At 38.9% G+C, this 26,284-nt stretch overlaps 1 protein-coding gene across 2 annotated transcripts in view; it reads left to right on the top strand.

Annotated features, from left to right (window-relative positions):
- TRIM29 (tripartite motif containing 29) overlaps positions 1-26,284 on the top strand; it is a 57,213-nt gene that overhangs the window by 23,072 nt on the left and 7,857 nt on the right. Inside the window, exons 2-7 of one of the 2 annotated variants that reach the window (XM_089678559.1) lie at positions 3,824-3,919; positions 5,448-5,681; positions 10,394-10,580; positions 20,870-20,962; positions 22,320-22,409; positions 25,891-25,974. In XM_089678559.1, coding sequence (XP_089534685.1) covers positions 3,824-3,919; positions 5,448-5,681; positions 10,394-10,580; positions 20,870-20,962; positions 22,320-22,409; positions 25,891-25,974 — 784 coding nt within the window. The remainder of the gene's footprint in view (positions 1-3,823; positions 3,920-5,447; positions 5,682-10,393; positions 10,581-20,869; positions 20,963-22,319; positions 22,410-25,890; positions 25,975-26,284) is intronic. The other variant, XM_089678560.1, reaches the window with a different exon arrangement.

Raw genomic sequence — 26,284 nt, forward strand, 5'->3', positions numbered from 1 at the left:
ATAGGCTGCCTTAAAATAGAAAGGTTCATGAGTGCACAGTGGGGCATACATTACTTTAATTCCCTATGGTGTGAAAAGGCCCCTGTGACTGGGTTCAAATCTGTGCACACGAGACTTGTAGTGCATTGCTATATATTCGGAGTGGCACCCCAATGCACATATACAGTGTAAACAAAAGCTGCTGCTTTTTCAGCTCCTTAAAATGCACAAATGTGAATACACTTTGGTTGTTCGTTCATGCTCAAAGGAAGAGCATGTACATGTTTCATGTGGCAAGGTTCATTAAGGGCCCAAAGCTTAGCCCAATGCAGACCAACACAAAAAGCACAATAATGCACATGCACTAAGGCACGTGCTTTACAGCATTCTTAGATTAGTTCTAAGTTTTCCCTAAAGTATCATACATCCTTTTTTGGTTGAAATAGGCAACAATTAGAAAAAATGCAATTTCTTGGCACCTTGACCCAAACTTAATGGCAACAAAGCTTATTTTATAGTTGGAGGATATACTGATTCATTGATACTCCTTGTGCTCATGAGTTCTTAATATAATAGACTCAGTTATAGCTAAGCCATTGTTTCTAATTATTTGTACACAATCCTTAACGGTTGGCTAGGTACTAATGGATAGTATAAAACTAATGTAGTAGTTATATCTAAAAAAAAAAAAAGATCAAGGTCTAAACCAACAAACTATTGACCTGAAAGTTTATCTTTATTGTAGGGAAGCTATCTGAGGGATAAGGAACCAAAGAACATAAAATAAAGCGAGAGCCACACTTAGATTTATTGTAGACAGATGTAATAAAATAAAGGCTGAGGACAATATTTCACTGTTTCATATGTTCTACATTAACTTGACTTTGATAGTGTTCAGAATTAATTAGACAAAATAAATGTGCATAATGCACCTGGGGAGGATGGCTTACACCCATGAATTCTCAATTAGATATGCTGAGGTTTTTCTAAGCCATTGTTTCTAATTATTTTTAACATACAGTAATCTTTAATGGTTGGATAGGCACCAATGGATTGGTGTAAAAGTATTGTAGTAGTTATATTAAAAAAAATGAAGGTCTTCACCAACAAACATGTACATGTATTTTAGGGATTTACCTAGAGGGTGATAAGGGGTTGATATTATTATTATACAATATTTAATAAATAATAATAATAAATAACCATATACACAAATATATGATAGAATATGCTATAAGGGAGGCAGCTTTGATTTATGAAAGAAAGATGTAATAAAATAAATCTGGTACGTATGCAGACATTTGTAAAGTGGAATAGCTTTGGTCAGAGCATATCTGTACTTTTTAAGTTAGCATTTGTTTTGGTGTCAAACAATAGCAAGGTCCAAAAATATAACCTTTTCTCCTATGTCCAAGTTTCTGTGTAATTCTTAGATTTGTTTGAAGACATCTGTATGTGTAAATTAGAGTCTGCCATTTAAAAAAAATCAATATGCAATTGGCTAAAACTGGCTTAAAAACTGCATCCAAAAAGTGACCAATGATTCATATTTTCCATGGTCTAAAGTTGCAAGTGGCAAGGTTTAGTTACAAGGTTTAGTTTTGAAACTTTTACTTGTTAATAAACTATATAGAATTTTGAATTATAGTATGGTTTCCATGTTGCAGATTTTATAAAAGCTTGTAGTGGAATACATAACACTCTTATATTAAGGGATTATGTGAGGACAGAAATCTAGAAAAGGACATTGTTACATTTTAAAGGTGCAAGCTTTGGGCTGTCATGCTCATTCTTGCTTCGCTACCTTGTGAGTCACTGATTTACAACAATTATGCAGGTTGAGAATTCAGACATTTCAGCCCTTACTGACTGCATGATTGTTCCAACACCTTTGAAAAAACAATCCAGCAGTGGTTGCTCCCATATTTCTTTGCAGGTTCCATTAATGCCCCATGTGTGTATGTGTGTGTATGTGTATATCTCATATGATCACATTGTACCTTAGTAATTTCCCTGTGGGATTAATAAAGTTTTCTGAATCTGAATCACATTCAACACCATCTGTCAATTTGTGTTCATAGCAGAGATATAACTATAGCTGAGTATAGCACATAATGAAATCTCAGCTCCTCCCTCTCTCTACATAGCATGCCAATATCCATTACAGTAAAGCTTTACAGGTAGTGAAGTTGTATTTACATCTCCACCTATATTTCAGCCACCCACCAAAATGCCTTTGGCCTCACTCTCAATGCCACATCCTATTGCAGATGGGCACCACTTGCCCCAATCATTTAAAATGTTTAATCTGTACTCCTCTGGATGGGTGGGGGCTGCCCAGAGGAATGAGCAGAGTGAGCGGTCCTCATGCTTAGTAGATGATGAGCAAGGCCACTAAATGAACATTTTGGGAGTAGGGATAAAGGCAAATATTTAGGTAGGTGGCTGCTGCTCAGGGAGTTGTGGAAGAGGGATACTTAAAAGACAGCTTCACAAAAAGTAAACATTTCCTTTAACCGCTTTACCGCTGCCCTATAGTAGAACTACTGCTACATGGCGGCAGGGCTGCATAAAATCATGTATATATATATATATATATATATATATGTGATTTGCATCTCCATGTAGGGAGCGTGTGTGCTGCCATACCCACGCCGCCATTGGGCTAGGGATGTTAATCACCTGGAGATTCCTGGAGGGCACCCGGCGACTGTCGGGGAAAGCTGACATGGGAGAGCCCAGTGTGTAAACAACACAGGTCACTCTCCTGCCAGCAAGGACATGCTGCTTTGTATTTCTCTGCACAGCAGGGAAATACAAAGCAGCATGTCTCCCTTGTAAAACACACACAGTTAACCTTTTGATGTTAACCCCTTCCTGCCCAGTGTCCTTAGTACAGTGTCAGTGCTTTTTATTAGCACTGATCGCTGTATTGGTGTCATTGGGATGTCAGTGGCTGTTAGTCAATTCCCACTCAGTGTCAGAATGGCCGCTGCAGTCCTGCTATAAGTCACTGATCGCCACCGTTACTAGTATAAAAAAAATTCAAATAAAAATTCCAGTATATATACTGCCATTTGTAGATGCTATAACTTTCACATAAACCAATTAATTTACATGTATTGTTTTTTTTTTGTTTATTTAGCAAAGACATATAGAAGAATACATTTTGGCCTAAATTTATGAAGACATTTGATTTTTAAAATTTTTTACTGGATATGTTTTATAGCAAAAAGACAAAAATATAGTCTTTTTTTCGAAACTGTCAGTCTTTTTTTGTTTATAGCACAAATAATAAAAAACACAGAGGTGATCAAATAGCACTACATACCACTACATCAATTTCATTTATGTACAGAGTTGCATGACCGCGCAATTGTCAGTTAAAGTAATGCAGCGCCATATCACAAAAAATGGCCTGATCAGGAAGGGGGGTAAATCCTTTGGAGGGCAAGTGGTTAAACAGGATCAGATTTCTTTTTTGTATGCCTCGGGCAGCTAGGTAAAAGAAGGCACCCATAAAAGTACACAATGTTTTCTCCTTTGGCTGACTCTGGAAACTTGTGAACAAAACCATCACGAGAACACAATTGCAGAGACAGCAGGGGCTGTTGGGGGCACTTTCTGTAATAATGTAACATCTAATTCCATTGCATTGCCACAGAAATGTGTGCATATGTAATAAATACATCATAATACCTACATAATACCTACAGTATTTTTTTCTAATGCCATCAAATAAATAACAAATGGCTTTGAGTGCAGAGACAGGTCATTCATACAGTAGATTGGATTTATTGTGATGATTTAAAAACTAATATTTTCATTGTTTTCTCTTTCATAGACAGAACTGTCTGAGATACAGGATCAGTACCACATGCAGTTGCTTGAAGTAGATGATGAAGTGGAGAGATGGCAGAAGGAGAAAGATCGCATTAGGGTAAGAAATTCACAATCTTCAATATTACTACTGGAAAAAAAATATTTGGGGTTGATTTACTAAGAGTAGAGCATGTTCATTTTGCAAGTGAATTTTCACTTAGCTTAGTCAAAGTGGTGGAAAGCGTACCCAATCACATGCAAAGAAAAGTAAAATAAAAAATGATTTTGCTTACAGGTGATTGGATGATGCAAGTCAGCAGGGCTTCACCTACTTCAGTAAGCTAAGAAAAAATTATCTTGAAAACTGAAAGTCTATTTAGTTTTAGTAAATCAGCCCCTGTGTTTTAGGGAATACTGTATATTTTGCAAGTTTACCTTAGTATTAGTATGGTTTCTCTGTTAGGGCCAATTCACACTATGTGCAGTGACAGATGTTTTACCGCGTGGTAAAATGTCTTTTACCGCAGGGACACACAGGAAACAATTGTTTCCTATGTGTCCCATTCACACTGCAACAAAGCCTGGCATTGCACTGCAGTGTGCCACAATAAAATGCAGACATGCTGCATTGTATCATAGAGTACCAGCCCTTATCTCACTGCAATGTCAGGCAGTGGAGTGCAGTGTGATGAAGTGTATGTTTTGTACACTTCAAATAATGCTCATAGAAAAAAGAGAGAGCAGTGTGATGCGCTGAATTGCGCTGAATTGCGGACAACACTACCCCCTTCCAACCGGCATCGGAGAGTGCTGAATTGCTCCAGCTGCTCTGCGATTTAGGGAGGTTCCTATGGATTGTCAGGTCACCGCTGTTTGTTGAGAGAATCATATTACCAGTGCTGGGACAAGGTCATCCAGCTCCCAGGGCAAAGATGCCAAACTGCGTCCATGATGTGCAAGCTTAGGGGATCCTACGCCCAGCAGGTACTCGCTTGTCAAAATCACTGCCACAGTCCTGTCGGCCTTGTAACAGAAGGTAGGCACCCCATCCTTACAGTAAACCATTGCACCCGGGGCAGCCGCCCCTTCGGCCCACCCCTTGTCTCGGCCCTGCATATTACTATGTCACTATAAATACAAACATAAATTCTGTTTTAACTAAAATGTGAAAGGTTGCTATTAGTTACCATGCCTTAGACATCACCTTTGTACTTTACTATCCTATGTTAAATAACCCTAGGTTCACACTATGACAGGTTCCCAGCACCCACATTTTCATTTGAATGGACTGCTGAACTAAGGAAAATGCAGGGAAAAGATCCCTGCACCCTTTCCAAAATGTAAGTACAGGGAAACCACATGGTGCAATGCAGTCCCCAGCAAAGAAAAAAGCGCTGTGGTTTCCAGTGCTTGGATATGCTACTATGAATTAATGGCACCCCCTGACTTTGCTAACAGCAGGGAGGTTTTGATGCGGGTTTGGGAAATCGTGTGATTACACGCAGTCCTGTCATTGCATATTGTGTGAACCGAGGGTAAGACTGTGTATCAGAAAAAAAGAAGAAAAAACGTAAAAAAATATTGTGATATATCTGTTTGTCACGTGTAATGATGGGACCAGGATAACTGTAAAATATATTTTATAGAATTTTACAGCCAACCAGAAATCGGGTGTGGACCACAGCTTCAAAGATCTCATAAAAGAACTGCAGAGACAGCAAGAGGAGGTGAAAGCCAGTTTAGAGCAGAAAGAACGTGCAGCTGTTGACCTCATTGAGCAAATTGTAAATGACTTAAAAGTGAAAAAAGAGCAACTTCAAGACAAGCAACATGATGGAGATAAACTGTTACATACTACAGATGCAGTGCTCTTCTTACAGGTAAGTTTATTTTTGCAATGTTACAAACATAGTTAACCACTTCCCATCTGGCCGTTGTATATAAACAGCTGGATGGTGGCAGTGCAGGGGCGAGTTGCCGTTCATAAACGGCGCCCACCATTTTGGACTGTGTGTGCTCCCTATAATGTAAAAAAATTTTTTTTAAATTATAATTTTTCGTTATAAACTAATTTGGCTTATTTTATTTTACTATAAAGATAACTGAATACATTTTAGCCAAGATTTATGATGAAAGATTATTTATTTGCAAAAGTTTATAAGAAAAACACATTTTTTCTAAATTTTTGGACTTTTTCATTTATATAGCAAACAAAATAAAAATCCCAGTGGTGAATAAATACCAACAAAATAAAGTTTTATCTGTCTGAAAAAAAAATCTGCTAAAAAATTCATATTGGTACAGTGTTGCATGACCGCACAATTGTCATTCAAAGTGTGATAGCGCTGAAAGCTGAAAATTGGCCTGGACAGGAAGGGGGTAAAAGCGTCTGGACTTGAAGTGGTTAAGGTAAATGCTTCCCGGAGCATGAACACATAGTAGTCCCTTTATTACCATTGCTGTTATTGTTATGTAAATTTCGACTTTTTGTTAAAGTCAGCAGCCTAGCTATCATCTGCTACTCTAACAAATTCTTCCCGCCACTGAGAGCAGGGATACATGGCTATCACAACAAGGGCATGGGTGTCTTTGATGTACAGGCTCTGATACAATCTAGCTTCACTTTTACTGTGCTGGATAAGAGGCAATGTGGCTGCATTCAATAGGGGAATAAATAGGTCACTGGGGACAGACTGGGGCAGAGTTTTTATGTTGACTGATTATGTGTCAGTGAGTTGTTTATAAGCAGAGTAATTCATACTTGGCAGTGATTCCTGTAAACATTGGCAAAGGAAAGGGTTGCTTTAATATAGATGAAAAAGGACTTGTGCCTATTACATTCAACCTTGCACCACTCCTTCAGCTTTGTTCTAAAAGCAAGCAATACAAAAGCCTATGGACATATGTTGCCAAACAGAAATAAAAATCATTTCCTTCTGACACCCCCTTTCCCAAAGGCAAGTTGGTTAAATTTTCTGGATTAGCTTTTAGTAATTGGATGATATGTAATACAAGAAAATCATGTATTGCTTTTCTAAATTATAGCATTTTTTTGCCATGTGGTAAAGCTTTCCACATCTCAACTACCAGAGTAACAGATTCTTTCTAAAGCAGGTGATAACATTTCCTTTACAACATTTGCAATTGATGTCCCTTTGTCCTCATGATATGACATTGCGTTTAATCATACCTAAATACAAAAACATTAAATGGTAACTGATTCCCCTTATTGTCTTTCTTAAGTGTTTTTCTTTTTCATTAAAGAAAGGGTTACTTTTCTTTAATTTTGTACCTGGTGATCCTGGAACATCCTTTCACACATGTTTAAGTCTATGCATGAACATTGTCCTCCAAGTATTGACATTCTATGCATTCATGCAGAGTACAAGTTGATGTAGGTATAGCATGCCTACATGTTAACCATGTTCCTTGTAGTGGGACCCACAGCTTCATTCACCCATTCAAATGAAAAGCATTCTACTAGGATATGCTGCCACACCACTGTTTGGAGACATGCATCTTCTGCTATTACATGGCAAAGGTGGGGGTGCACAAACCAAGAGCTGGCAGAAAGCTCTGCATGATGCACTGATCTACAAACTACTAATGATTTAACAAGTAATAAAAAGGAGGGGGATCAAGTAATATTTAGGTTGAATTTGCTAACAGTGAGGTTTTTCATAAAGGTTTAATTGCAGCTTCATTTGCCAACCCTTTATACAAGTATTTGACTTATTAAAACATGTTTATAAATTCACTGCTATATTTCTTGGAAATAAGATTTTCAAGTTCTTCAATATAACAAATGCCTGGCTTAGAAACACCTTCAGAATGCCTATATCCTTTTCTACAGTGTAGCACTTATACTTGCAGGAGATGCTGGTGATGGTGGGACCTCTGCTTGATTCCCCCTGACATACTTGGTCGTAGACTAAAAGCCATTTACATCTGTGGGACTTAGGAGTTAGTAAGCTACTCCTCTCTAAACCTCTCTAACAATACACAGGAATTAGGCCACAAGCAACTTGGTGGTAAATTAATTAAATGTATTATGGCAAATGCAATTAAGCAAAGCATTAATCAATAAACAGATAATTACACAGACTAACTGGCACACAAAACACTATAGCAAAATTGAATTGAATTATAACAGGTGTAACTAGAGTCTCTGTAATGTCATCAACTAATTCAGAAGGTTAATAGGGTCCATGGGTGCACACTATGCATATAACACCAGTAGCTGGTGAGAACATGTGTTTCTAGTATATGAAGGTGACTGAAAGTACCTGGCGCCTAATAGTTCTGATGGGGCCCTTTTGTGGGTGATGCACTGTCCTTTTAAGAGTGTTGGTGGTGAATGTAAATGAGCAGCTGGGTAAAAGCAGTCTCTATGGCATTAACTGTATGTGTCGACCGTTTAGGATGTGTAGTTCAGCTCACCACTCCTGGCGGCTACTAGTCTGTTCCCAATGTCTTGGTTTTCAGCAGGTTCCAGAAGGCAGGTCCCAGAGGCTCAGTCTATCAGCCTGGATCCTCACACAGAGTGCAGTCTCTCAGCTTTAGTCCTGGAAATGCAGCGACTCGCTCTCTCAAGCTCACTCCCTATGGCAGCGAGGCAGACTCAGCAGCACGGTCATTCTTTCTCTCTAATGTGGCTGAACAGGCACAGAAGCAGGTCCACTCAGCTCCTCTCCTTGTCTCCAGTCCCTTGAATGTAGAGCACAGACCCTGACTCTCCTCTTTAGACTGGCCCTAATCTTGATAAATTTAGCCATTAGCCTCCATAGACGTGTATGGTTCAGAGCTCCTTTAAAGACTCTCCCAGGATCCTGTACAGCAAGTCCTCTTTGAGCTTCCTATTGGCTCTTTTTCTCTGCCCTCTGATTGAATCAAATTCTGCCGCTGTGGGGAAGAGGGCACAGATCCCATCAGGGGGGTGAGCGGGGCATCAAACCCACACACAGAGCTTCACCATTTACTTCTCCCTGATTACATTTGCAGAGAGAGAGAGAGAGAGAGAGTCAAATCAGCCCTGTTCTCTGACACGCTCCCTTAAATGCAGACCCTATGAACTTTTCTGCTCAGAGAGCAAGAATGATGTTGAGTAGACCAGCGCTTAGTGGGGACCACAAGAGAGCTTGTGTTTAAGAGGTGAGGCTCAACTCTTCTATGTGCTGGCAACACAAGGTTTTTTTTTAACCCTTGCTGTAGCATTTAGTTGGAAAAAAGAGGTATATTCACATTTGATTGCCACTTGGAGGGGCAATAGAGTTTACAGTGTCTGAAGTGAAAGCAAATATATTGTTAGAAATTATTAGAAATGAAAAAGCTAAAAGTACAGTATATGTATTGTATATAAAAATGCAGCCAGTAAAACATTAACAGGGTTGAAATGGACTATAAAGCTGACAATAATGACAAACTAAACAGTAACCAAGGCTAGGAGAATGCAGATACTTGAGGTAATACAGTCTCAGAAGACTCCTCAGAAGATGATAATCTCCTAAAAAAAATCTGAAAGTCAGTTGCATCTCCTGGAAAACAACTACGCAAAGCCACTATATCTCTTAAGAATTCCATGGAACCTGGTCTACATGTATGTCACCCGAACCTAGGCATGCTAGAGGGCAGCCAGTGTTTGGACAGATGAGGTAGTGTCTAGGCACACTAAGGTAAAATAAGCATCTAGGCATAGTTGGAGAGCAGTCAGTGTCTAGGCATGCCTCAACAGAGGCAACATTTGCTCATCTTTGGACAAGAATGCCACTTAAATGGGCCATAGGGTTTACAGTGGCCAAATAAAAAGCAGAAATATTGTTATTAGAAGTAAGTGCCTGGATTATTCTTTCAGTACCATTCCAGGAGGATAGTTAGATACATGACAGTAAATGGAGAATGAAGAGACACCTAGAAGACAGGGAAGCAAATATATGAAGCTGTGATACCAGTTGGCATTGAAAGCTGTGCTGCATAGGGGAGGACCTAAGGGTGCCTGATTTTCATCAGCACCTCTAGTGGAGAGAATGAAATTGAGTTTCCTGGCACTGCTATAATGAAACTCGTGGGTTATTTTTATTGACAACAATAAACATCAGGCAGTAACCAAGGGAAACAAAATGCAAAGAATGACAGAAAAGACAGAATTGAAACTAAAATCCACAAATTGTGAATGCATTGAGAAGTGAACAGATTGAACTATATAGGCATTATACTGGGGGAAAGTAGCAAGGCAATTAGACTTAACAGAATGAACACATGACAGAGACTAAGCTCAAGGAAGACAGGAGTGCAAGGTGACCCAGCACAGGATACAAGACAAAAGATTGAAGGCAAAATAATAGCAAGATGGAAGTGTAGGGTAAAAGGTAGCAAGATACAAGGTAACCATAGTAAGATAGGTGGGGGCAGGAAGAGCATGTCTAGAGATGGGAGAAATATAAACAATGTGAAGCCAAGGTAAGAGTGCACCTCAAGGAAAGAGAACCATGGCACAGTAATCTGTCAACAGGTGTTATTCATTAGATCAGTTTTGTATATACCTCCTCACAAATATGTCCTTTAAAATTTATGTTCCTTATGAATATTTTTGCAGGAATTCCAAATGGTAATAAGAAATGCTCCTCCAATACCCCCACTACCTACTTATGCAGTGACTCTGGAAGGAGAAAGGCTGACTCAAGCTATGGGAGCAATGAAAGAAGAACTGTTGGGAGTCTGCAAGAAGAATGTGGAGAAATACTGTAAACTTGAGGCTAATAAAAATCTTGTTGAAAAGAATGGTAAGTAATTCTCTGCTTCCAATCAATTTTACAAATTCATTTACCACTTCTAGTCAGTAGATACTGAATTCGAATAACTTGGCCCCCACCTATGCTAAGTAATTTTTCTACTTTGTTGTGAATGAGTTGTTGTTTTATCCATTCAAAATGGATAAACCCCCCTCCCTCCCAAACCCATATAGTACGCATGAAGTTTCAGATAATCTGGCCATAAATGGAACAAAATATGGCTGGTTCAGCTGGAACCATTTATGGCCAGGAGGTTGTACATAAGTCAATCTACCAGTCATCTTCGGTACAACTGCCCTGTCATATTTTCATATGGGGGAAATGAAAGACTCATCTATGGGCTGCCTTAGAGTGTCACAAAAGAAGTTACCAATGCTGGGCTTTCTTAGTAGTTAGTTCATTGTTTTCTGAACTGTATAATGCAACCAGGCAATATTCGGTATGTAATAAAAATACATATTTTATACATATATTAAATATAAATACAATGACCAATCTGTAAACTTGTTAAAACATATTTGCATTTTGCCTGAGGTTACAAGTAGCATGCAGTTAAACTGTATATAAAGTAATTTTTTTTAAAATATTGGATACATAAGTATCCAAACAAGGACACCAGTCATAAGTGGTATAGATGAGCTGCCATTTCTGACCTTAACATAAATTGCTAGTCTCTTGGATTTGATGATGGCCCTGGATTCACTGCTTTAAGAGTTCTGTCTTACTCTGGCTTGGCAACTGGCATATTCAAAATAATGTAAGTCCATGTATTATACAGATGATAGTACGCTAAATGAGAATATCTGAACATATATCAGTGTAAAAAGTATTTAAGCAGTTTGATACCTTTCTTGCCATGCCATCGAAAAACACAGATTTGCATACAGCCACAGAATACTGGCCAGGTGCCAAGATAAAATATTCTTATATTTTAAGAGCTGCCTTTTTACCTATAAATAAATCCACTCTGCCAATTCGAAAATATTCCATTATTCAGCGTTGTACGGATATTTCCTGTTACCAGTCATCATATTAATTTTCCTTTCTTTTAGTTTTCAGGATGTAGCACAGACTTAGGTGCTACACAGAGGAGCTTAATTGCTTTTCTAAATGTGTGTTGATTTCTGTGGTTTTGTGCAATTCATTTTTTATTAACTGATCTACCTTCCAACCCCAGGCGCAATATGAATAAAAGAACTGTGCTGAAGTTCCTATAATCTTTAGAAAGCCATTATCACTATATCTAACATTTAAATGGATTGGGGATTTGGGATAAAATGCACTTTGTGGTATTACAGCTCATTTATACCATAAATTGTAAAGTGCTGTTCTTGGATTTAGCATATAGTATACAAAGGGTACGGTAACATATATTGGGCAAATGTCTTAAATATTCATATAGGTCATACAATTAAGGTATTACAGATAACCTATAGTCAAATCTTTAATTGCCATCCTAATCCTCCACTTACTCCTCCAGAGGAAAGCTTCTCTTGTAACTTGCCTAACTCCTATAGGGAACATTTTCTGTGAACTCCAAGTAAAGTGGGGAGTTGTCTACAGGACACTCTATATCATGTAGGCACGCCCTGTAGAATTGGTGGAAGAGGGAGGCACAAGAACAGTTGGCAGACAGCACCTTGAAGATAAAACCCTATAATAAAGTTGTGGCACTTGCTTCATTTTTTAAACATGTGTAGAGAACACCTTTAACTGAAACATGTAATGCTGTACAAATGTACACAGATAGTTACATCTGTACTGTTATCATATATCAGGATGCTCAACCTGTGGCATATGTTGTCTGCATAATTTATCTCAGGAAGAATTATAGCTATTGCGATTCGCCAACAGTAAGGGACATACCTTTGTAACAAGAATGCAGACTCTTGCTTTCACTATTCTAAAAAACAACTTAGCAGCAGATGTATCACATACTTTTGTATGGCCCTCAGAGCCCTCTGATATGGCCCTCGACCTCAAACTGAATGCAGGAATGCACCACACCCACAGCTTACAGTAGAAGTCTATGGCAAAGCTCAGCTAACCCCTCAGGAGTAAACCGCAGCGAACCAGTGTGAAAGCAGCCTTATAGGGAGCTCGGGACAGTAAGGGCACATTTACATTTGGGTTTGGGGGCTTTTAAACCCCATAGTTGACATGTCTTTACCACACCTGCCCAATCACTGGTGTAGCGACAGAGGTTGCAATGGTGACCAAGCGCCATGTTCCAGGGGGCCTGTGCAGCCTCACTGTTACATACTGTTTTACACTTGGACAGGAGGGGTGGCGGGGTGGCATATACAGGAACAGATTCTCTCCATTTTCCTCTTGCAACTGCTGAAAAGCTGGCTTCTCCTCCTCTTCCTTCTGCTGGCATTCATCAACTGCAGAAGGAAAATGTATATTATTCTATTCAAAACAAAAAATGTGAAATTCTCAACCATTTCATTTCATTATGGCCACGACTGATTACCAAATCACGTAAGTGGCCCTCGCTATTCAAAAGGTTGAGTGTCTCTGTTTTATATGGTTATATCTCTGTCTTTAAAGCAACACTTTTGCCAAGGAGTAAAGACCCAAGGCTGTGCTACGGGTCCCCCACAGTATGTAGCTTTCTAATCTGAATATTTAAAGATTTTTGTCAAATTAAAAGAGAGATTTATCTTATTGGTGGCTCAGCACTGACAATCAACAGTGTGTTCCTTATATCCAGATGCTTCTTCATGTTGTGAATTTTACATTGAAATTCTTTAATAAAAATCTGTTGAAAGTGAAAAAAAAGAAGAAATGGGAGTGATGTAAGTGGTGAGCCTCTAGGGCTTTGTCCTACAAGCCTTGTCAGATCCTCACTCAGAGTACAGAGCCAGAACACAACAGAGTAGATTTGCTAAACGTAGCAAATTGAGTATTTAAACCAAACCTAGGAATAAGACTGTTGCTGTTAAGGTCTGGAGAGAAGAAAAGCTTGCAAAGACAGAGGGATTGATTTACTGTAACTGCATGGTGCAAAATTCTGTGCAGCTCTGCATAGAAACCAATCAGCTTCCAGGTTTTTTATCAAAGCTTAATTGAACAAGTTAGAAGCTGATTGGTTACCATGCACAGCTGCGCTAGATTTTGCACTCTCCGGTTTTAGTGAATCATCCCCAAAAGCTACATCGTGCATTGTGTAGGAAATATTTGCAAATTCCAGGTTTAACGGCAACTAGTTGAAAATAGTATAATATAAGTAGTAGGTAGGTTGATAATGATCTAGCAAATTGGCTAAATTGGGCAGCACAGTGGCTAAATGGTTAGCACTTCCGCCTGGCAGTACTAGGGTTGTTGGTTTGAATCACAACCACGGCACCAACTGCCTGCAGTTTGCATGTTCACCCTGTGCCTGCATGGGTTTCCTCCGGGTACTCTGGTTTCCTTCCACATTCCAAAGACATGCTGGTAGGTTAATTGGATCCTGTCTAAATTGGCCCTAGTATGTGTATGAATGTAAGTTAGGGACCTTAGAATGTACATCCCTTGAGGGTTAGGGACTGACGTGAATGTACAATGTATATGTAAAAGCTCTGAATACATTGACGGCGCTATATAAGTACCTGTAATAACAATAATAATATTGTGTGATATCTCTTAAAAATTAAATTTTTGAAAGCCTAATAAATCAGTATACTGGCTTAGCACTTTAAATAGCATGGGAGAAATAGAAATACTTTGTTATTTTCAACAGAGAACTAGAGATTGTGTTTCTGTTACAAAAGTATGTGATACATCTGCTGCTAAGTTGTTTTTAGAATAGTGAAAGCGAGAGAATGCATTCCTGTTACAAAGGTATTTCCCTTACTGTTGGTGAATCGCAATAGCTATTATTCTTCCTGAGATAAATTATGCAGACAACATATGCCTGCATTACATATGGCACCCCTGTATGTACCTTCTTCATTCATGTAAACTTGCAGTTAGCAGAGCTGACATTGAAAATTTATAAAGTGCTTTTCAGGTGTCATTAAATTATTGCCCTGAGTGCAGATGGTGCTTCTTTGCCTAAACAACTGTCTACGTTACACAAGCAGGAATTATATCACTTATTGATATCAAGCCTTGTATCAGCTCTCTTTCTACATATGTTCAGTTTTTTGACTGAACTGACAGGTTTGCTGCTACCAAACATTAATAAGAACATAAGTTTATACTGTCTACAAATCAATGGCAAGTAATACTTTATTAATTTATTACAGGTATTTACATAGCACCAAAAATGTATGCAGTGCTTTACATATATTGTACATAAACACCTTGGTACACTAAGCCTGGGTTCACATATGTGCGGTGCGGTATATCGCATGTGAACCACACCGCATTCCTGTGCAAATCACATGCGATTTGTGTGCGGTACGATTGGAGCTGTACATTTTGTATGGCTCTAATCACACCTCATTCGCAGCAAAAAGCTGCAGAACCTTTTTTTGAGTCCGCACTAGAATCAGATCGCATGGGTATTCACGCCTATGTGATCCGATTCTGCACATCGCTTTCGGGGTGTTGTTAACTTAACATACACACCCACAGTGGTTCGCATGAACGGGTGCAATTTTGATGCGGTGCAGAATTCGCACAAAAAACGCTGCAAAATCCGCATGGCATCAGTGTGAACCAGGGCTAACAGCTGTAGAATTTTCTGATGGGAGTAGGCAACGAGAGGATGGATGGGCCCTGACATGTTTGCTATGAGCCAAAAATTTCCAGTTATACCACTGATCTTGCAAGATAAATAGTGTCATCATTATAGGTTAACTCTGAGCCTGGGTTCACACTGATGCGGTGCGGAATTCGCGTTTTCTGTGTGCAAATTCCGCACTGCATCACAATCGCACTCCGTTCATGCGAACCGCTGCGGGTGTGTACGTTAAGTTAACAACATTTCGAAATCAGTCTGCAAACCATGGTGCGATGTGCAGAATCAGATCGCATTGGTGTGATTACCCATGCTATCCGATTCTAGTGCGGACCAAAAAAAGGGTCCTGCACCTTTTTGGTGTGGATGCAGTGCAATTTGAGCCCTACAAAATGTATGGCTCCAATCGCACCACACACCATTTGCATGTGATTTGCACAAGAATGCGGTGCGGTTCCTGTGCGAATCACATGCAATATATGGCACCGCACAAGTGTGATCCCAGCCTGAATGTTTTTATTGAATGAATTTTTATTAAACGAGGTGGCCAGATTTCTAAAACTCTTGCAAAGAGCAGTGATTAAGTAGACATCCAGGTCAGAGGGCTGTCGCTAAAAAGCAGCAATACAAATGAGAAGATCTCTGAGTCAGTCCTGAAGGACTGCTCACTGTTAGGTTATTTGTCGAAGCTGTTATTAACAAGCCCAAATACAAAGGATTATTGTCGTTTGTAAAATAAGTGAAAATGAGCATTCCCGCCTACAGAAATATGAAGCTGTAAAGTTTTATCATTAGGAAGGAAAAGAGAAATGGTGTTGAATTATAGACAAAAAATAAGAGAAACCACAATAGAAAATCTATAAACTGGAAACTGACAGCTATGGGCAAAACATATTATTTATTTCAGGTACTTATATAGCACCGTCAATTTTATGCAGCGCTTTACATATATATTGTACATTCACATCAGTCCCTAACCCTCAAAGGGTGTACAATATAAGGTCCCTAACTCACATCCATACATACACATATTAGGGCCAATTTAGACAGAAGCCAATTAACCTATCAGCATGTTTTTGGAGAGTGGGAGGAAACCGGAGTACCTGGAGGAAACCCACGCAGGCACAGGGAGATCATGCAAACTCCAGGCAGGTGGTGCCATGGTTGGGATTTGAACCAGCAACCCTAGTACTGGGAGGCGGAAGGGCTAACCATTTAGTCACTGTGCTGCCCCATATTCTCTGTGATCTGCTTGCCCTCCCTGATGAATGGGTGCATTTACCCCAACAACACATTGGACTTGTTTTAACTATTAGGTCTCTTCACATAGGCCAGCTGAGCCCACGTGCTAAGTCCATTCAGCGTAACTGTATATGGTGGTGCGATCGTAAACGCAGCTTGCAGGTGTATGCACAAAAAAGAAAACTCTCTTGTTTTTACATATGCCATTATGCTGTACTTGTGTTTACAATAGCACCACTGTAGCTGCTGACTTTTTTAAAAAAGGATACGTACCTGTCCAAGGATCCAATGCTGTCCTCACTCGGCCCGGTTCTTTGCTGGTCTTCAGGTCCTTGGTGTTGGCGTTTTTACTCTGGGAGGAAAGCTGGCTGTGACTCCTTGCGGCTTTACAGTGGGCTTCCCACTGCTCTTGTGCGAATCGCCCTGCACTTTGTGAATGGACCCACAGACGTCTGGGACCTGTGACATATCTCAGAAAGTTTCGGAGGGCGACTTCCACTGTGATTGCCTAGGCATTTGCTGCGAAAGTGGGAGTGGTACCTGCTAAAACTAGGCACCCAAAAGTGGGAGAGTGGAAGAGGAGGGGGGGGGAGGAAGTATTAAAGGTGAAGTTCTAAAGAACAGACAAGGGCGCACTCTCATCATGCATTACCGTGGTATAACACGTACAGTATTTATTGAATAAAAAGAGGATATATACTCACAAACCAACGTGATAAAATGCAGTAAAAGTAGTCCACAAAGACAGTCACAATGCATCTGTGTCTAATGATGCAGATAGGCTAACGTGTTTCGGGAGCTAGCTCTCAGGAAGGGGGTTCAGCTCCCGAAACGCGTTAGCCTATCTGCATCATTAGACACAGATGCATTGTGACTGTCTTTGTGGACTACTTTTACTGCCTTTTATCACGTTGGTTTGAGAGTATATATCCTCTTTTTATTCAATAAATATGTGTTATACCACGGTAATGCACGATGAGAGTGCGTCCTTTTTCTGTTCTTTTCCACTAGTGGTCAGATTTCTCGATCTTAAAAGGGCAACACCTCTTCGGTTGGCATTTTGGCATCGCCTTGGTTGTTTGAAGACTGGAGCCCTGGTTTCGTTCGTTCATCTTTTAAAGGTGAAGTTCTGCTTTAAGCCCCAGTAAATCTTGAAAGATTGTTGTGTGTAGTTTTGTGAGCACTGATATCTTGGTACGCGTAAAAATAGTGAATTACAGCTAAAACAATATAATAATAAGACTTTATAAAATAAGAAGCCCAGTGGCAAAGGGAGAATACATAATAGTTCACAATCCCTACATGCTGTTGCTTTGTCATCACATTAGTTACGTGTTGATCGTAATATATAATTCATACAAGAGAAACATTTAGTAACATTATATAATTACATTTTATTACCCTTCCATTGGAAATGTTATGATATACATTATTCAGTAATCTCAAAATTGGTATTCATATAATGCAGCAGCTAGACATTTTGTTGGTTTTGAGTACGGTCACAGTTATGAATGTGTAACAGTTCAGGTTAACAACAAAACATGGTTCTCCTACACTACAAGGAACAGTATTTTTCCATTGGTAATAGTTTTCTAGTCATCATTCTGTCCTTCCAGGGACTGAATTCTTTAACATTTAGTTTAACAGCATATTTGGACCAACTGTTTCATTTTTCAGGCTTGCCAGTGAACCTGTATTGGAAATCAGAAAAACAAAAATCCCCCTTATTTGTATACCTGCAGTTACAGTGTGGGGAATGCCTTGACCACAGCTGATTGGGCCAACATTGACAGCTTCCTTCCAGGTTCAGATGAACATGGGTTTTGACCAAACCCAATCTCATCCCTACCGGAGATACAACGGAAAGGGTTAGGAAATCCCTTTCAAAATTAAGGAAGTCAGTTGCACTGAAAAAAGTGTCCCCAGTGAAAGATATTCCCTCATCTCTTGTTCTAGTGACAGCTGTAAAATTTGGATTTCCTATCAGATATGTCCAGTGATATGCATGAGAGCCGAGGCTCTCTCAGCTTTCTTTCTCCTCATTGACTCAAACACAGCAGTAGGAGCCATTGACAGCACACATCTAGTGAGGAGATAGCAGGGGGTGGGACTGAGCCACAATATCTGTGTCTTATGGACTAACAGAGCTGACTGGAGAGCAAGCACACATGAGTGCCCCCAGCGCAAGCAGCTTGCTATGGAGGCACTCAGTGGGTGGAGGGGCCAGGAGCGCAGGTGGAGGACTTGAGAAGAGGTGGATCTGTGCTGCTCTGTGCAAAACCATTGTACAGAGTAGGTAAGTATGACATGTTTGTTAGTTTAAATAAATAAAAAGTGAGACTTTAGAATCACTGTAAACACAAACTAGTGTATGCTTATAACTGGCTCACTAATTAAGACCAGATATTTCAGAAATTAATTACTGGGTAGATTGTGAATTCAAGAAACAACTAATTTGTTATGCTCTCTGCAGTTATTTTATCATTGTAAAGCCTGTATCCTGTGACATTGCTTAATGACATTTCAGCAAAAAATAAAAAATGAAAAGGCTGTACAGAAGGGCATTTTGAAAACTGCCAAACTGCATGTTTTTGATGCAAATATATTCAAGCATTTATATGAATCTGTATGTAATAGTTTGTGCCAAAGCTAAATTATATAGAATGCATGTTGCTACAATTATGTGTGTTAGTCAAGTTGATTTTCATACCAATTAAATCAGACTTTGAAAACGTGGTTCAAAAAAAGCATTTCAAGTATATCATTGAGTCACTGATAGAAAGCAATGTTTAATTGCTCTACTGCGTGTACCTACTGTAGGTAGTGTATGTATATATGTAATGGACTTAACTAAGAGGTAGAATTTTTTTTATATAAAAATGCCTTGAAACTTGAGTAAATGAAAACCTCAACTGAAAAATACCCAATTTGCTAAAGCACTGTCTATCGTAAACTATTGTATTTTTGTAGAAAGAAAAAAATGTTTCCACCTTTTTCAAATTTTTATAAAACGGACATACGCACATGAATCTCATATACTCATCTCTTTGGCTTCAATCAAAGGCTGTGGCATGTTATAGATCAGGATGTATTTCTTAAATATACTAGTCTTCTTATATTTTGCCTCCCTGGTTCCTTCCTCTTTATTAGCATATTCTTTTTTAGCATGTGAAATTTTAGTTCATCCTTAGTTTATTAAAAAGAAGCTTTGGCCGTACTTATCTTGTGGATCACAGAAGTGCACTTAGTTCTGCACTCTTGTGATCCAGATCCAGCTGACAGGGGACTGAAGTCCACTGACAGTTGACGTCACAGAGCTGTCCAGGCTCTGGAAGGATCCTGACAATAATGTTGTGATCCTCCCAGATGCCTGCCTGGCAGCTGGTTCAGCATCTCAGCACACCACTGAGAGCCTGAACCAGCTGCTTCCATCCCCTCCACAGCCCAGCGCTCCAGTGAGAGCTGAAGGGCAGAGTACAGCAGGGTGGTGACTGTCAGAGTGGACCTGAGACCTGAGCGATTAGTGGTTTTTGTTCACTCAGTTCTGCGTGTACAGCCGACTGGGGACAGCTGCAGCATTGGATCGATGCTGCAACCATCTAGGTTTGTTTGTTTTTTTTACCATATATACCATAGTAATTTTACCATTTTGCTGTTTGCATGGAGCTTAGATTTAAAACGGACCTTGCATGAAAATGCAAAGCCTGCTTGGCTGCCCCACCCAATAAACCTCCCCCCCAAAACATTAGAAGAAAAAAAAGCAAATACATACTGCAGACCCCAGCTTTTGGTCACTTCCTCTTGGCGCCATTGATGTCTCACTGCTACCTGCTAAATTCTCCAATCTCATGAGAATGTGCACTGTGAGCTCTGTAAAGGAGCCGATTCTAGCCGAATTTCAAGTATTCAGCTGTTCCAAGAGACAGCAGTGAGGCTCAGTGATGTCACCGACACCTACAAGAATCATCCAGAAGCCAGGGTCTGAGATATGTTGTCCTTTTTTAATGGTTTGGGCTTTTTTAGCTTTAAATTAGTACTTTTTGGGGGGAGGGGCTCACAGGCAAGCAGACCTGACTTTTTTTTTTTTTATAGAAGGTCCACTTCAAAGTAATACAGAAGGTACAAATTATCCATAAATAAATATTTCATTTTGATTAGCAATGTTTCATTTTCAAACTTTACTGCTGGTGTTTAATGATATGTTTTTCTAGCATTATTAAAGGATAATAGAGTATATAATTATAGAAACGGAACATGATCACAGAACACATGACAAATAAACATAACGTTCTGTTAGAATGTAATTAAATTATAGTTTTTTTAACAGTGCTTCTTAGGCTTAAACATGTTTATTCTTGTGTTTTAGTGGAGAACAGATACATGATGAAGGATCTGGCAACTAACTGGGCACAACCAAGTGACTCATATGGAAGGTTCAGCTCTCTCTTTAATGTGAAAGGTATTAATTAGCTTTCTTTATCCTGCTCTGTTTATTTTCTCTTCTTCTTAGTAGTAGTATACTAAGTTTATAGAAAGAGAACTGTCTTATACTTTAATACCTGACAGCTGTGGCGTTATTGGTCATTTAGTACACATTATATGTAATTCCTATTTTCACAAAAGTTTTACATAATAGAACCAAATTATACAAAATTACAATTTTAAGAGCCAGTTAGAAAGAGAGAGAGAGATGGGGAGAGAAAACTCTACATAAATACAAAGGATAAATCAAAATGTATAGCAAGCATATGAAATGAATGAGTACATTCTATTGACGGCTTCCTATTGTTAAAAGCATAAGCAGAATAAAGTAAAGTAAAGTAAAAGTAAAGTACATAAAATAATATAACAGGAATTCATGGGTTTGAAATACGATACATAAAGCATGGGGACAGATTAAGAGGTTCACTTGTTCAAACATTAGAAAACTGAAGACATATGATCTAAGCTACTTTGACAAGTGGAATTGTTGTAAGGAACAGGTGTGATGGAGCATCTGAAAAACTATTCATTCCCTTAGATTTTCATGTTCTACAGTCTCTAGATTTGCTTAAATAGCTGTACATAGAAGTTCTGTGGACAACCCACCAAATTAATTAAATAAGGTCAGAGAAGAATGGCTATAAACCTAGTGCTCATGAGCATTGTAATAGCAATGCCTGTATGGCAAAATGGGAATTTACATGATCTGCCTTTTGATTATATCAATTTCTCTATTTCTAAAGATGTTTACACTTAAAGTGGTTGTAAACCCTTACATTTATCAGTGAAGTGACTGGCCACAGGTGACACACAGAGAGGAAATAAAACATCTTACATAGGTTGTACCTGTCTATCTGCAGTCTTCTCTTCTCTACATCTGTTCAAACTGCTGAATTTATACAGCTTGTCTGAGAGTTCAGAAAAAAGGGGGCAGGGAGCTGAAATTACACTCTGCAGAGGTCAGTGAGAAGAGTTCTGAGAGCTGATTGATGGGAAGATACACAGCCAATGAACACAGCTCACATGAACAGAGTTGAGGCTGTCAATCTGATGGAGGTCCCTCCTCTATCACCATTTTGCTTTTGGTGCTGGGAAACTGGCCAAAAGGGTTTCGTGCAGATAGCAGAGGAAGGAGGCAGCAGACAGACACTTACTGCTCTTAATTGAGACAAGTACACATAATAGAGGGATATGCTTTGTTCATATTTAATGTCTGAGATTTACAATAACTTTAAATGTAGGTCATATGTTTATTAGCTATACAGTAAAGATTATTATTTTTATGAATATTATTATTTTTGATGCACATACTTACCTTGCTTTATACTCTGTAGCTGGTGGACGACCATCCTTTCAGCCCTCTTCTGTACACACATTAGCTGACAGCTCTGCTTCAAGCTTGAACAGCCTCTATGGAGCCAAAGGTATAAAATACATTCACTATGCTTCTGAAGTAATTTTGTACATTTAGCAAACATAATGGAGAGCTAGATGCTACTTTCATATATAAGACATCCACTACTACAGGTGCACTACATATGGTTAGAAGTGCACATATCATATGTATTAAAACAATTCCCACCAAGAGTCTATGAATAGGCACAAAATACCATAATATACTGTATATTTAAATACTACATCTGATATAATTTTCATATGATATTATTCTATTGTTATTCCTGTTTCAAGTTTTCTCACATACTGTATCTATGCAGACATTTCTTTGTTCATTTGGTTTGGCTAGATGGATATCCATGCAGCCAATCATTTGTTTGCAAAAACAAAATATGATTTGGCATATTTAGAAGTTTTTATTGGCTTACCAAGTGACATAGAAGTTTGGAAATGTTAATACCACAAGTATAAGAATTTATAATCACTATTACCTTCACACCCTATAGTCTTTCCACTGACACACACTAGTCAGATTTTACCAAATGATACCTAAAAGCTAGGTGTAGACCTTAATCTAATGCATATTAAATGTCTTTGTGAGCATTTAGGGATGGTCATACTTAAGTCACCTGTATAGTACAGTCCTGATTAAAGCTTCTCCAGATTCTTGACAGAGCCATAACACATAATAAGAAAGTGAGGTGTGAACACTTGATGAAGTTCTCAGACTCCCTGGAAGAGCTCATTTGAATTTATCTCAGTCAGACCAAAGTCATATCTCGTCCACAGAGGAGACAGTGATTGGAATTTAATAAGGAGATTGGGTATGAGCCCATAATCACAAAGTTGGAGAATTAAAGGTCTGAAAAAATATATCAGTCATTATAAAAGTGGTGGTCAAATATTTTGTTAAGAATAGGTATACAGTTACAATTGGCTCAAAAGAGTTTGAAGTTCAATTTAATTTTTACCAAAAGTATTGGCAATCTAATGCATTGTTATTTATTTATTACAGGTACTTATATAGCGCCATCAATTTACGCAGCGCTTTTACATATATATATTGTACATTCACATCAGTCCTTAACCCTCAAGGGACGTACAACCTAAGGTCCCGAACTCACATTCATACATATACATACTTTAGACAGGAGCCAATTCACCTACTAGCATGTCCTTGGAGTGTGGGAGGAACCTGGAAGAAACCCACCCAGTCAGAAGGAGAACATGCAAACTCCAGGCAGGTGGTGCTGTGGTTGGGGTTTGAACCAACGACCCTAGTTCTGCCAGGAGGAAGTGCTAACCATTTAGCCACTGTGTTGCCCACAATGTTTACCGTTTAACATTTAACGTTTTCACGAGCATGCTGTTAGTGCCGTGGAGAAAAAATATTTAAATACCTTGCAAACTGCAAAATATACATTATTAGTTTAATATAACTGTGAAAGCAGTATACTCAAAATATAAAAAATTTCAGAAAGAAAGTAACCTAAATATTCGTAGTTGTTTTTCACTGACAAATATATGTCTACTAACCTAACATTGCTGATAAGCACCATATTACAGCTGTACACAGTTCCCTGATTTGCACTTTAAATGTGTTATGATTGCATGCTTTCTGTTAATAGCCGCATGATTTTCCCAGGTAATATGTTCGCTTGCTGTATGCTCTAACCCAGTGGCCCTCATTCAATAAGTCTATGCATGTATTAGATGCAGTTACAGTAGCCCCTGGATCTGAATAGATTTGCATCTTGATCTCAGGTTAGCTTTGCCCCAGAGCCATAGTAAGCATGAAGCGTATTTACTAAAGTAAAAGGTAAGGTGAACTGCAATTAACCTGTGTTTACATCACATATCCAATCATGTGAAAGTAAAATTAAAGAAATAGGAACTCCTCCTGTGCATTATTGTATGTTTAAAAAGAACACATTATGTGATCCTTTCTTTTTCCCATGAAAGGCAAAGTAAAAGGATAACTTAACGTCCCCCCTCCTTCCTCAGTGGCATACATTCAACTTTCCTGGCTCTCCACCTCTCCAGTTGGCTGTCTGGAGGAAAACATCAATGTGTAAGCTCCAAACTGACTAATCAGAGCACACACCGTGCCTCCCCAGGTCCATGTGACAGTGTTGGGCCTATCGCCAAGCAGCTAGCTCTGTCACATGAAAGGTGAAGGAGTAAGTCACCTGGAAGTGACTGGAAGAGACGCTTCACTCTTGGTGATCAAAGAAAGACACATGGGGGTTTATTTACTAAAGCTGGAGAGTCCAAAATAAGACTCCCTTCTGCATAGAAACCAATCAGCTTCCAGGTTTCATTGCCAAAGCTTCATTGAACAAGCTGAGGTTAGAAGCTGATTGGTTTCTATGCAGAAGGGAGTCTGATTTTGGACTCTCCAGCTTTAGTAAATAAATCCCATGGGGTCAAGGAATGATGCATATATGCTGTTAGAGGTGGTGGTGGGGTTGGAGGCTTGATGTGGCCTTTACTTTGCCCTGTATGGACAAACGAAGGGTTGACTTTAACTTCATATCCCTTGATACTTAAGTAAACTTTTCCCATTGGCCAAGTTACTGTACATTTGCACTCGTGGGACAAGTGAGTTAACTAATCCAAACAATACCTTAGTAACTGGTCCCTTAGTGGAAAGTTTACTTACCAGTGAGAATGTGGTCACTTCAAATAATCAGACATGTATACAAGGGGATTAAAAATTGGAAATCCTGTTGCACATGATAATGGAAGTGATCACAGCATCGTTTCGCAAAGTGAGCATTGTACTCCTTTATTAAGTCAACCCCATTGTTTACTGCAATCTTTAATCAGAACCAGGAGTGAATATATACATGTTCTGCATATAGGATCTAGATACAAAGCAATGTATTATTTCTTAGATCTGTTGTTGTTTAATGTGTTAGCAATGATTCTCAAACTATAGTGAGCTGTAATACAGAAGTCCGCACAACTGGCTACTTTCACACTGAGGAGTTTTTGAAGCATTTTTGCATAAAATGAGCGCCTAAAAAGCTCAAGAAAAATCCTTCCCTATGTATAAGAATGTATATCTATGTATGTTTTCACACTGAGGCGTTGTGCTGGCGGTGCGGTGTAAAAACTCCTGCTTGCAGTATCTTTGGGGCATGTTTGGTGAGTTAAAAAAAACACCACAAAAACGCCTCTTTCAATTGAAATCAATGGAAAATGCCCAAAAAGCGCCTCAAAAACGTCTCTGAGAAGCGTTTTTGGTGCAGTTTTTAAGTCCTTTACAAAATGTTCAGAAAGCGCAGCAAAAGTGCGGTAAAAACACCTATGCATTTTTGCTGTGTTTTTGCGGTTGATCAGTGTGAAAGGTTTTCCACACCATTTTTTGCCATTTAAATGAACTTTATCTTTACAGGAAAATGATTAAAATAATTATTTGTAAACTTAGAGTTCTCTATAGAAATTTATTTCATAAAGACTTTGCTATGTAGTGTAATTCTTAAGAGATAGCGCCTCTTGTTATAGGATCACACAGGATGTTCGACACCTCTTCCTTTACGGCCCAAGAAGATACTCCCAGCTTCTCCCAACCGAATTATTCTCAGAAAGGTATTCCTACCGGTTCTGATGCTAGTTAAACTTCACACCAAGGGGGCTACGTATAAACGTACATTTGAGTTTCAGCAAACATTCTCTAGTGGAGAATCAATTGATGTCTTTCAAACTGCATTGGTTGAACTGGGTGGACTTTTGCCTTTTTTCAGCCAGACTAACTATGTAACACATGGACATGAAAGATTCACCTGCAGAGAATGTTTGTTGAATTTCAGAATCTCTGCTTTATAAGTATGTCCCTTAATATTATATTCGCAGTGGAAATCAGAGTATGAATCATGAAAAGGAAAGTTCCACCTTTTGT

The sequence above is a fragment of the Staurois parvus genome, unplaced genomic scaffold (genome assembly GCF_062004578.1).
Source record: "Staurois parvus isolate SC_StPar_1 unplaced genomic scaffold, SC_StPar_1.0 ptg000207l, whole genome shotgun sequence".
NCBI classification, from domain to species: domain Eukaryota; kingdom Metazoa; phylum Chordata; class Amphibia; order Anura; family Ranidae; genus Staurois; species Staurois parvus.